The 13271-nt window shown below is 40.6% G+C and overlaps 1 protein-coding gene across 2 annotated transcripts in view; it reads right to left on the bottom strand.

Moving 5' to 3' along the window:
- NCBP1 (nuclear cap binding protein subunit 1) overlaps window positions 1-13271 on the bottom strand; it is a 45301-nt gene that overhangs the window by 29860 nt on the left and 2170 nt on the right. The window contains exons 2-4 of one of the 2 annotated variants that reach the window (XM_080669121.1): window positions 3410-3498; window positions 2748-2848; window positions 673-829 (exon numbers count right to left, since the gene is read on the bottom strand). In XM_080669121.1, the coding sequence (XP_080525247.1) occupies window positions 673-829; window positions 2748-2848; window positions 3410-3498 (347 nt within the window). Of the gene's footprint in view, window positions 1-672; window positions 830-2718; window positions 2849-3409; window positions 3499-13271 lie in introns of both variants that reach the window. The other variant, XM_080669122.1, reaches the window with a different exon arrangement.

Genomic DNA, 13271 nt, shown 5'->3' with positions numbered 1-13271 from the left:
TTTGAATTTATATTAGTTCACACAAACACTCCATCCATGCTTTTGTTCCGGCCCTCTGGTCCAGTTTAAGAACCCATTGTGGCCCTCGAGTCAAAATGTTTACCCACCCCTGACCTAGAGACTGTGATATTCTAGCTTCTTCAATGTATAATTTTCTTTTTTATTTGGCTGTGGTGCTGCAAAAACCAACAGATGTAAAGAATCACATATTACAGAGAAAAGAACTAGGATTAAGAAACCATTGGACTTGGTAATGAACTCTGTGGTACCTTTAATGAGAACAGTTTCAAAAGAGCAGTTATTGTGATGAGTGTGGAACTGTATTTCAAGAGAAAGGACAAATTATTTGATTGTAATTCACCTCCATCCCTGTCTTTTTTTTTTTTTTTTAATATATTTTTATTGATTTCAGAGAGGAAGGGAGAGGGAGAGAAAGATAGAAACATCAATGATGAGAGAGAATCATTGATTGGCTGCCTCCTGCATGCCCCATCCTGCAACCCGGGCATGTGCCCTTGACCGGAATCGAACCTGGGACCCTTCATTCCACAGGTCGACACTCTATCCACTGAGCCAAACCAGCTAGGGCAATCCCTATCTTAATATACCAAAAACAAACAAACAAACACCACCTCCCCCCCCCCCCCAAAAAAAAAACCCCATAAAACTTACCAAATACACAGCTTCATTATAATTGTTTGCTTTCAAAGATTCTTTAAGTTGACGAATCATGGCTTCTACAAATTCTCCACCAAAGTTGTAATTCCTGGCATTCAGCAATCCAACTAATGTTGTATAAATTGTCAACTTCTCAGGTAACAGACGTGCACTGATTTAAAAACCCAGTACAAGAAGAAAACCCCAAAACAAGCATTATGTTAAGTTGCTGAATTTTTTATTACATAAACCTTTTTTCATTTTATGAATTTGGGAACAGGATTACTTCTGGCTGTTTTCAAAACTCCTTCAGAAAAGGCGTAAATTTTGAGAAGAGTTGCTGACATGGCCCCCACAATTTTTCATTTTAATTCTAATTAGTTAATCCAAGAGTTAAAAAAATAATGCACTATAATTATGAAGTTGCCAAACAGAAAAAATATATAACCAGTTTTTAATCCAACATTTTTAGTGCAAATGAATAGCAATTCCATACAAAACAGTTTTCATGGTAAAATACCTGGGAAATACCAGGTCAAAGAAGTTTCTTTAATGCAGAATCATTAAGGGGGAGATTCAGCATTTCTAAACTTGGATAACCAAATGTCATAAGATTAGAATTCCATTTTGAGAAACACTATTCAGAACTAAAACTAGTTTCAATCAAGCTTCTACAGTTAAATTATTGAATTATTGAAATTTTAAAATGGTACTCTGATACAGTAAATTTCTTTATATCCAAGTTTGCTTACTCCAAGTGTGTTAATTTTCATTAAAGTTATTTGAAAAGAAGAAAAGAGGATTACAGTAATAAACCTTTGGAAAAAGCAAATGTTACTTCCTAATTTAGGCAGCCTTTAGAAATTAGCTAAAAAAGAAAAGCAACTAGGAACTTATCATTCAGATTCTCATCTATTTTTTTCTGTTTTTCTAAGGTACCTAGCAGAGAAGGGCAATTTAGGTTAAAAAAAAAAAATCTTTCCATTGATAGTAATCCCTGAACTCCTAAAAAAGTCATGACTTATCTGAGTCTAAGCATAAATCTACTCCATTCTAACAAATGCTTGCAAAACAGAAGACATCTTATGGGTAACTATAGCAAAGTGATTTTTCTTAGTTTTTTAGTCTAAGAACATACCTTCTTGAATACTAACTGGATTCCTTTGAAAAATTATAAGTGAAATTTTTACTTTATGAGAGGTTAAATGAAAACCAGTGACAGCTTCAATTTGTATGTACTTTTAAAAAATGAGCTATAAGCATTAAAAACATTTTAAAATAACTGAAATGACAACTTATGAAACCTTCACAATTCAAGAATACCTAGATAATTTATAATCTATAATAATAAAAGCATAATATGCTAATTAGACCAGACGTCCTTTCAGAGGTCCTTCTGAACCAAGCCGCGGTGGGTGGGGACAGAGTTCGTGCAGAGGCAGAGTTCGTGTATCAGGCCTCTAGTTTCACATAAAGTACAAAGATCCCTTAATCCAAAAGTCATAGCTACTTCTTTTAAGGCATACGATTCGTCTATTTGAGAGACGAGAAAGTCTAGATTGCTAATTCCACCACTAAGAGAGACTGTTTCATAATTCCACGTTAGACTTTTCTCACTTTAATTTCCTCACAAATTAAATGCTGATACTTGTTCTAGCTAATCTAACTCAGAAAGATTATGCCTAATAATACTTCAAAAGCTTCTCAGGCTTCCAAGAATTACTTTGATTAATTCTCAAATTTGTTTGGTAAAATACAAGTTAAATTCTATTATATATATTTAAATGTACATGCTTAAAAGAAAATCTCTGAATGTAAAAGTATCTACTTTCTCACTTAAAAATAGTCAACTCAAATGATTCTCAGGTTGCAAGAAACAAAACATAAGGAAAATGCTCAATTTTAATTCTATCTATCTCTGAGAAAAAGAGTTAACCAAAGGGCCATAGGTCATTTCATTTGTACGAATTCCCCAATAGAAGGAAAGCTGATCACATACAGAACATAAACACATTTTTAAACATTTCCCAAAGCATTTAAGAGTAGATAATACATTATCACCTGGATTCATAAATCTTTTGCATACATACACTGTACAAAGAAGCCTTAAGATCTTGCTCTTGTAGTTAGGAATATCAGCTTCCAAAACACCAGCCAAGCCTTCTAGGTTGCTCTCCAAAGAGCAGGCACTCTGTGGAGGACAGCATATTACATTATCTGTCAAATACTTAGCAAGTAGTAAGTTAAAATTTTCTAGGTGATCACAAAAAAAGTTAAAGTGTTACACACACAAGGCACTAAGACAGGTTTAATATAAATCAATTCAGGTAGTTACTGTTTAGAAATTCATGAAAAGTGAATGAGTAAAAATTTAAAAGTAAGCAGTCTAAGACAGCAGAGTATTAGAAATGAGGACATCACGGCTCTACTCTTTTTCTCTAATTCACTTACTATATGACACTGGGCAAATTACTTTAAGTACCCAGGATTTATTTGGCTCATTTATAAACTGAGAGACTATTCCCTAAAATGTCTTAAGACTCATATCCTATGAAAAGTGCTAAAAACATTTATTCTCAATTATCTGCATCCCAATGTTTTTAATGTGCATACTCTGGGATACAGAGGCATGGCAATACATACAAGCTTTGCCTAAAACAGACCATCAAAGCTTTCAGCTGATGAAATTAATCAAAGCACTGTCAACTACAACCCTAAGTCCATCACAGTTTGTACCTATTTTGGTGCATACCTTTTCTCCTACTTTGCATATTAAAGATTCCAAATGATCTTCAGTTTCATTTGCATCAGAGGTCTTTCTCCTTTTGTGAGGTTGTCCCCCTGTTTCAACAACGTAAAAAATTAACATTATGTGATAAATTCGCTGCCACAAATTTCATTTAACTTTTTAAATGCTATACTATAGTCTCTTTTTCTACCAGAAGCCCTACTTTTTACATATAGTAAAAACTCTTAACTGATCCTCCACTTCTCAGATTAGGCTGGATTAACCAACAGTCTCTATACCCAGGGCTACTATAATTCTAGGAGGCATTATTTATGTTAAATTTTGTGTAAAAGGTGCCCCACAAGTGATGAATGCAGTAGCCCTCTGCATTTCTGCGCATGGACAGGAATGGTGCTATCCACTGGCAGAGCACTCTCTAACATCATGTATTGCTACTTCCCTTCTTTACATTTGAGTTGTTTATTGTTCCTCAATTGCCTATTCTTAAAACCTATTACAAATACTCATTGTAATAATAAAATTATTATGTAAGCTGATAAAATATGGTGCAAAGCCAAACTGAAGCTTTAGAAAGACTTGATTAGAAAATAAAGCTTTTATATTAGGTATGAAGAGGAAAACTTCAATAGATTAGAATTCCTCACAAGCTTTACAAAAATCTGAACTCTCAATTCTTCACTTAATAGTTTTGGTTCTGTAGACCATGCAGCACTAAGGTAAAATGGGAATTACAATCAGGCATATATACTCAAAGAAAGTCCTCAGCATTCTACCAAATAGTTAGTAGGGGAAAAGTATGCATTTTATAATTCCCCGATTTAACTATTGATCCTATTATGTTCAAAAAACCTCACATCCTTTTGTGGAATAAAAGGATTCTTTAAAGAAGCTTAAAAGAAAATCTTCCAGCCCGGCCGGTGATGCTCAGTGGTTGAGCATCGACTTATGAACCAGGAGGTCACTATTCAATTCTCGGTCAGGGCTCCATCACAGGTGTGGGACACGCAGGAGGCAGCTGACCAATGATTCTCTCTCACCATTGATGTTTCTATCTCTCTCTCCCTCTCCCTTCCTCTCTGAAATCAATAAAATATATTTTATCTATCTGTCGTTTCAGTTGCTAAAGAATTCAAGTTGAATGAAGCCATGCTACAAATCAACCTTAAGCATTGGACTGTCTACTATTCAGACTCCTGCTGTTAGTGATCTCTTACTATTTTGTTTAAAACTAACATACTGCCCAGGCCAGGTGGCTCAGTTTGGTGGAGTGTCATCCCGTGTACCAAAAGTTTGCAGTTTGATGTGGTCAGGGCACATACCTAGGTTGAAGGTTTGATTCCCTGGTTGGGGCGTGTACGGGAGGCAATTGATCTAAGTTTCTCTCACATCAATGTTTCTCTCCCCCCCTCCCTTCATTTCTCTCCAAGAATCAATAAAACATCATTGGGTGAGGATTAAAATAAAACCATAATATACTGATCTCATGTCCTTTTGTGGAATAACATACCATACACTTAAAAAATTTAAAACTAATATTGCTAAGTATGGTACATAATGCTGATGCTACACATAATGCTGGCTACTCTCCCAATTAAAAAATGTTTTTATTGATTTTTAGTGAGAGGAAGGGAGAAGGCTAGAGAGATAGAAACATCATCAATCTGCTGCCTCCTGCACACCCCACCTGGGATCAAGCCCGCAATCCCGGCATATGCCCTGACCAGAATCGAACCAGTGACCTCTTGGTTCCCGGGTCGAGCTGGGTTATAATTTAATTTTGAACTTCCAACAATTAGATTATTAGGATAGCATATAGACAAGGGAGCAGTAGTCTGTAACTGTGCTGGGGATCTGTATTAGTAATGAAAATCTGCAGTTGGATATAGGGTTACCTAGAAGCAAGTTATACATAACTTCAATCTTCTCCAGACTTGTTCGGCCTAAAGAACTAAGCCATTTTTACAAAGTTCATAATCACTTGCCATGGGACCATTTGGCTTGAAATATATGTTGATTATCATAAAACACAGCATTTGGCTATTCGAAGCTTGGGGTGTTAAAGTTGCTCCAGTGACTGAAATGATCGTTGTTTTGCATCCCCTTAAATGTTATGCTGAATAAAACCAATCTATCACTACCCAGGTAGGATCAGATGTAAACACCACAGGGTAAAGCACTCTGTGTCTTGACTCCTCCACCCCTTAGTCATCATTATGATCTGGCTTAAATAACCATTGAATACAGTTTTGAAGGGATAATGCCATAAAAAAAATACAACATGCATGCAGTATGACAGCTGAGATATATTCTTGGGAGACATCTTCCTGTGTAAAGTTGTGGACATGTGTGGCATTCTGATATCAGTGACCTTGATTCCTTTGGTTAATCCTCACCCAAGGATATTTTTCCCATTGATTTTTTAGAGAGAATGGAAGGGAGGGGGAGAGACACACAGAGAGAAACATCGATATGCGACACATCAACTGGTTGCCTCCCATGGATTGAGCCTGCAACTCGAGGTATGTACCCTTGACCGGAATCAAACCCACAACCCTTCAGTCTACAGGCTGACACTCTAACCACTGAGCCAAACCGGCTAGGGCATGACCTTGAATCTTAAGTATACATCAAATCTAAGTCATAAGATCTATAAAAGTTCCATTATCTGGAGAGCCAACTTTCATTCAAAGGTCTTCTATTTCTAGGACTCATTCATTGAATAAAAGTTGCCTATTTGATGCAACGTTTATATAAGCTATTAGCCAGGACATTAAAAATAGTGTTCTCCTAGAGCAGTGGTTCTCAACTGAGTGAGATTTTGCTCCCCAAGGGTCGTTTGACAATTGCTGGAGACAATTTTAGTCATCACAATTTGGGGAGTGTTTCTAGTATCAAGTGGGTAGCCAGCGATTCTGCTAAATATACTACATTGCACAGGGCAACTCCCAACCACAAATAACCCAGCCTGATGTTGAAAAATTCTGTTCTAGAAGGCAGAAGGCTAATAGCATTCCTTGGAACCAGATTCCAATAAGGTTGGGCGTTTGTACAGGCTTAAAAATTAGCTGAATGAGAGCAGTTTGTTGTTTTAAAACTTAAACCACTGCTATCTTCTTTCTGCCCCATCTACTTTGCCAACCCTTTATTCCACAACCTCCTTAAATTAGCTATCCAGCTGGCTTATTCCCATACCATTTTGAAATCATACCCTGGTTTTTAAAGCAACCCTCCTCGCCCCTTTTGGAAGCTTGAAAAGGGGGAAATGATGCTGTAGGGAGAGAAAGCAGGATTTACAAAGAAAAGCTAGATAATGCAAGTACACAGTCCTATATCTGAACTACAACACCTCTTTTTTCTTTTCTTCCCATTTTGACTATATCAAAAAACTAATTTACTATGGAGAATGGAAAGAGTCAGGATGTATTGAGAAGAGAAGCCCCATTCTCACCTGATATTCGAGAGAATATGAAGGGATGGGGTAAACTACAGACAAAATTTGAACTCATGGACTGTAAAAGGATATTGAAACGTAGAAGAGAACCTGGATGACAAGCACGGGGAAGTAGAATAAAACACCTTAATTAAGAATAAAATTTGGGGAATTAGCTGAATGTCTTCACATACCCTCAAGAAAACATATTTATGCCTAGCTAGTGTGGCTCAGTGGTTGAGCGCCAACCGAAGAACCAGGAGGTTCACTGATTCCTGGTCAGGGTACATACATGACCAAGTTGTGGGCTCGATCCTCAGTGGGGGGCATGCAGGAGGCAGCCGATCAATGATTCTCTTCATTGACGTTTCTATCTCTCCCTCTCCCTTCCTCACTGAAATCAATAAAAATATATTTTAAAACAAACAAACATTTATGGTAGCTCCCAAAGCAAGAATAGATTTTATATTAAAATGTAACTATGTAGCAGTTTTGCAATGTAAAGATACATATTGCCACTTCACTCAGACACCCTTGGCTAGTATAGAACGGATGCAGCAAGTCTCTATTAAACCCATCTAAAAGGATCTTGTACACCAAATAATTTTCCCCCGTAAGGTGATTCTAATTTTATATGAATATGTTGTCCTATACATTATGTCCTTATTTTGAATTAGATATACTATAAGAAGTTTTAGACCCACAAAGTCAAAAACAAAACCCAACAAGGTAAGAGAGAAAGTAAAGTAACAAAAACCTACAAGGTAAAAGGGAAAAATAAAGTACCTTGACCTTGCAGATTTAAAGCAGAGGTAACCATCACTTCTGAAACAAGCTATACTTTTCCTGAAAGTAACAAATCCCTTCACTTCTATTCATTTTATTTTTCTACTAATGTCCCAGTGCACAAATTCATGCACATTGAAAGGAAATTAATTAGAAGAAATGTTTTAATATTGCCATTCGCATCTTGCTAATGAAAATTAAGTAGGATTCCACTGAGTCTCCTATCTACCTACTCCAGGACTTCTGTGAAGATCAAATGGGATGAGGCAGTAAAAACGCTTCACAAACATTTGGTTAAACTGTAAAATGTTTGCACCTGGCTACAAAGCAAGTCGGGTTCCTGGGCTGAAGAAACTCCACTCCAAGGAGGCTAGTCGATAGGGAGAGGAAGCCAGGCGTTGCTATGTGACGTCATTACCCAGCGACCATTTCTGAGCTGGGCTGTGAGCTGCATTTTGCACCATGGGGTCTTGGCAGCGTTGGGTGGGATTTTGGTGGGGTGCTGCTCCGGGGTGGTGGTGGGGCCTGTTTCCCACTTGGGGGAAGCCAAGTGTTGGTTTGTTGGCACCTGGTCCATGGTGCTGTTTATTTTTAAATGGCCAGTACACGTCATGGCAGCTCCTGTGTTGAGCGTATACCCCTTGGGGGTCAGTGAGCGTCATAGCTACCAGTCAGATGGACACTTAGCCATATATATATATATATATATATATATATATATATATATATATATAAAATGACTATGCGTGCACATTGAAAGGAAATTAATTAGAAGAAATATTTTATTATTGCTATTCGCCCTTTCTCTATAATAGAAGTGTCAACCAAATTCATGATTGACAATGACAGATCGAAACACATGCGTGCGATTGGCGCCGGTGAGAGTTTTATATGTATTGCACATGCACGAGTCAACTTAGCCTTTTATAGATATAAACTTGCTTAATTAGACCTGCTTTTTGATTTAGCTAAGCTTTTTCCAGTCCAGTGAAGCACCCCAACTTCTCTTTCAGGTAATTGTCAGCAACACAGCAGTAAATATCAACATGAAGCAGATTATTATTGTGGATCATGCAGGGAGAACAAAGGGTAAAATATTTAACTGCAGCAGTGTTTGAATATATTCTGCACAGTGAGAAAACCTGAAGTCATTTTCAAGGTCCACAATTTCTTTTTTTCAGTCAGATCAAGTTTCTAAGCTTTCTAAATCTGTTTTCTGGCTAATGAAAAGAAAATAGGATTCCACCGAGTCTCCTAACTACCTACTCCAGGACTTCTGTGAGGATCAAATGAGATGGGCACGTGAAAACACTTCACAGACACTTGGTTACAGTGTGAAATGTTTCCACCTGGCTATAAAGCAAGTTGTGTTCCTGAGCTGAAGAAACTGCAAGGAGGCTAGTCGCTAGGGAGAAGAAGCCAGGCATTGCTATGTGATGTCATTACCTGGATGGTTGGACACTTAATATATTAGCCTTTTATATAGATAGTTAAAAAACCAGTTAGGCAAACTTTAGGCCCTAAAGGATAAGGATCTAATTCTAAGTAGCTTAAATGGGGCTAATGTGGGTTTTTGGCTAAGGTTATAGACAACTTAAATACTTTCTTAAAAGAACAAAACAATGTACTGAACAGTTATTATCCTATGCATATCCTATAATAACTGAAAAGCTTCAGAAATACTCTTAAAGAGAGAATAAGAAATAAGTTAGACTTAGCACTGGACAAGTATCCATACACATTTTCACTTGGACTTCTCTTTCTTTGTCTAAAAATTGACCTATAGGTGAACTTCGTTGGTATAGTTTCCTGTTTCCCTGGATCCTGGATACTTTAGTCTCGACAGAGAGATACAATTTTTTTTAATAAATATATTTTTATTGGTTTCAGAGAGGAAGGAAGAGGGAGAGAGAGACAGAAACATCAATGATGAGAGATAATCATTGATCGGCTGCCTCTTGCACGCCCCCCACTGGGGATAGAGCCCGCAACCTGGGCACGTGCCCTTGACCAGAATCGAAAGCGGGACCCTCCAGTCCACAGGCTGACGCTCTATCCACTGAGCCAAACCAGCCAGGGCCAGAGATACAATTTTAAAATCAACTTCTATGAGCTGATCCTCTGCTACTTCTCTGATCTTACCTCCTATAACTCTCTCCCTCACTTACTTTGCAGCAGCAGCAACACTGGCCTTCTTGCTGTTTTGTGAATAAGACAGGAATGTTTTAGTCTTAAGGCCTTTGCATTTGTTGTTCCCTACCACTGCTTTCCCCCACAGAGCCATCTAGTTTGCTCCCTTACCTTCTAAAGATGCCATTCTAAAGTTTTTTTAATAATATATTTTTATTGACTTCAGAGAGGAAGGAAGAGGGAGAGAGATAGAAACATCAATGATGAGAGAATCATTGATTGGCTGTCTCCTGCATGCCCTCAATTGGGGAACAAGCCAGCAACCTGGGCATGTGCCCTTGACCGGAATCGAACCTGGGACCCTTTAGTCCACAGGCTGCTCTATTCACTGAGCCAAACCAGCTAGGGCAACATGACATTCTTAAAGAGTCTTTCCCTGAGCAACCTATAGAAAACACAGCATTTTACAACTTAACAAAAGGAAGATAAACAATCCAATCAAAAGATAAGCAAAGGATCTAAATAGACACTTTTCAAGAGGACATTCAGAAAGCCAAGAGACATATGAAAATATGCTCAAAGTCACTAATCATCTGAGAGATGCAAATCAAAACAACGAGGTACCACCTCACATCTGTCAGAATGGCTATCATTAACAAATCAACAAACGACAAGTGCTGGAGAGGATGTGGAGAAAAAAGAATCCTCGTGCATTGTTGGGAATGCAGACTGGTGCGCCCACTGTGGAAAAGAGTATGGCGTTTCCTCAAAAATTTAAAAATGGAACTGCCATTTGATCCAGTAATACCACTTCAGGAATATAGAAACACCAATCAGAAAGGATATATGCATCCCTATGTTCATAGCAGCACAATTTACAATAGCTAAGATTTGGAAACAGCCTAAACGCCCATCAGCAGATGAGTGGATTAGAAAACTATGGTACATCTACACAATGGAATACTATCCTATCTAATAAAGAGGGAATATGCTAATTGACCATCACTCCATCACAAAGATGGCTGCACCCACAGCTGAGGCCAAGATTCCCATAAGGAGCCTTAACAAGCAATCAGCAAGGACCTGAGGCTACACCCTCCTGGGGCTTGACAGGGGACCTCAGGCCGTGCCCCCTGCCCTGGTGCCAGGCCAGGGGACCTGAGGCCACACTCCACCCGGTGGAGCTTGATGGGGGATCTCAAGGTGCACTTCCCGTCCTGGTGCTGGGCTAGGGGACCTCAGGCTGCTCCCCCTGCCCCAGTGCCAGGCTGGGAGACCTCAGGCTGTGCCACCCACCAGGTGGGGCTTGACAGGGGACTTCAGGCCATGCCCTCCCCGCCCCCCCCAGCACCAGGCCAGGGGACCTGAGGCTGTGCTCCCCCCTGCCTGGCTGGGCTTGACAGGGGAACTCAGGCCACACCCCCCACCCAGCAGGGCTTGACAGGGGACCTCAAGGTGCATTTCCTATCCTGGTGCTGGTCTAGGGGACCTCAGGCTGCTCTCCCTTCCCCAGCGCCAGTCTGAGGGACCTCAGTCCCCGCCCCCACCAGGTGGGGCTTGACAGGGGACCTCAGGCCGTGCCCCCCACCCAGCAGGGCTTCACGGGGGACCTCAAAGTGCACTTCCTGTCCTGGTGCTGGGCTAGGGGAACTCAGGCTGCTCCCCCCACCCCAGTGCCAGGCCGGGGGACCTCAGGCCATGTCCCCCACCAGGTGGGGCTTGACAGGGGAAGTCAGGCCGCGCCCCCACCCAGCGGGGCTTCACGGGGGACCTGAGACTGTACCCCCCTGCCGGTGGGGCTTTACGGGGGACCAGAGGCTGCACCCCCTTCCTGGTGCTGGGCCGGGGGACCTGAGGCTGCGCCCCACTGCCTAGTGGGGCTTGACAGGGAACCTCAGGCCATGCCCCCCACCCAGCAGGGCTTCACGGGGGACCTGAGGCTGCGCCCCCCTGCCAGTAGGGCTTTACGGGGGACCTGAGGCTGCACTCCCCTCCCGGTGCTGGGCCGGGGGACCTGAGGCTGCGCCCCACTGCCTGGCGGGGCTTGACAGGGAACCTCAGGCCATGCCCCCCACCCAGCGGGGCTTGACAGGGGATCTCAAGCCGTGTACCCCACCTGGCGGGGCTTGACGGAGGACCTCAAGGCACGGCCCCCACCCCGGTCTGGGCTGGGGGACCTCAGGCCACGCTCCCCGTCCTGGTGCTGGGCTATGCCCCCTGCCTGGCAGGGCTTAACAAGGGTGGGACTGGCCTGGTCTGGATCTAGCCCAATGATGGGGGGCTGGCCGGGTCTGGGTCTCACACGATTTTGAGGTGCATGTGGGTGGCAAGGAGTTGACTCTGAGTCCTGTGGTGAGCCCCAGACTCTGACAGGAGGAAGGTTTTCATATACATTTTACTAATTTTCTTTCATCTCTGACACTTCTATTATAGAGAAAGGGCAAATAGCAATATTAAATTATTTCCTCTAATTAATCCCCCTTTAATGTGCACAAATTTCGTGCACTGGGTCACTAGTGCTGCTATAAAAAAGAAGGAATTCTTACCATTTGCAGCAGCATGGATAGAACTGGAGAGCATTATGCTAAGTGAAATAAGCCAGTCAGTGAAAGAAAAATACCACATGATCTCATTTATGGATAATAAAGAACATTATAACCTGATGAACAAAAAGATAGACAGAGAGGCAGAGAAGCATTGAACAGACTGTCAAATTACAGCGGGAAGGCTGGGGGTGGGGGTGGGTAAGAGATCAACCAAAGGACTTGTATGCATGTATATAAGCATAACCAATGGATGAAAGACACTGGAGGGGGGGGGGGGGGAAGGCCAGGGGAAGGTCTATGGGGGGGAAAAGGAGACATATGTACTACTATTTGTAATACTTTAACCAAACAAAAAAAAAATTTAAAAGAAAACACAGCAACTCCTCCCCCACAGCAGTCTCTGCCCTCTTTACTTATAGTTTTATTTTCCTCCGTATGACTTATTGTCATATGATACACTATATTTTACTTGATTGTTTTCTATCTTTATATTGTTCACTGCTGTATTGCCAGTAGTTAGGACGATTGGCACTGTGGAATATTTGTAGAATAAATGATTATATCTCATCAAGCATATGGAACATCATGGCAATCAATGCCTGATTAAGAGCTGACAATAATCCAGAAATGCTCTGATGTATCTTCTATTAAACTATAATAATAATAACTCAGCTTATAAGAACATAGCCTACAGTAATATTTAAGCTTCTAATATTTTTAATTTTTTAAAAATTAATAGATGCTTAACTAAAACAAAAGTATATAAAACACTTGATTCTGATCACTGGTTAGGGTAAGCCCTAGCTAATCATTACACAAATTGTGGCAATTTAGAAAAGTTCCAGATTTGGTGTAGTAACCAAGACTATAAACTGCTCCTCCATTACTAAATTATTTGCCATAGTAAACTTTGATTAAGTAACTCATTTTACTTCTGAGGTTCCTGCAACAAGATCCAAATGGACAATGATTT

The sequence above is a fragment of the Plecotus auritus genome, assembly GCF_963455305.1.
Source record: "Plecotus auritus genome assembly, chromosome: 5".
Taxonomy (NCBI): Eukaryota; Metazoa; Chordata; class Mammalia; order Chiroptera; family Vespertilionidae; genus Plecotus; species Plecotus auritus.
The sequence above is the reverse complement of the archived record's forward strand: the minus strand, read 5'-3'. Positions and strand labels throughout refer to the sequence as shown.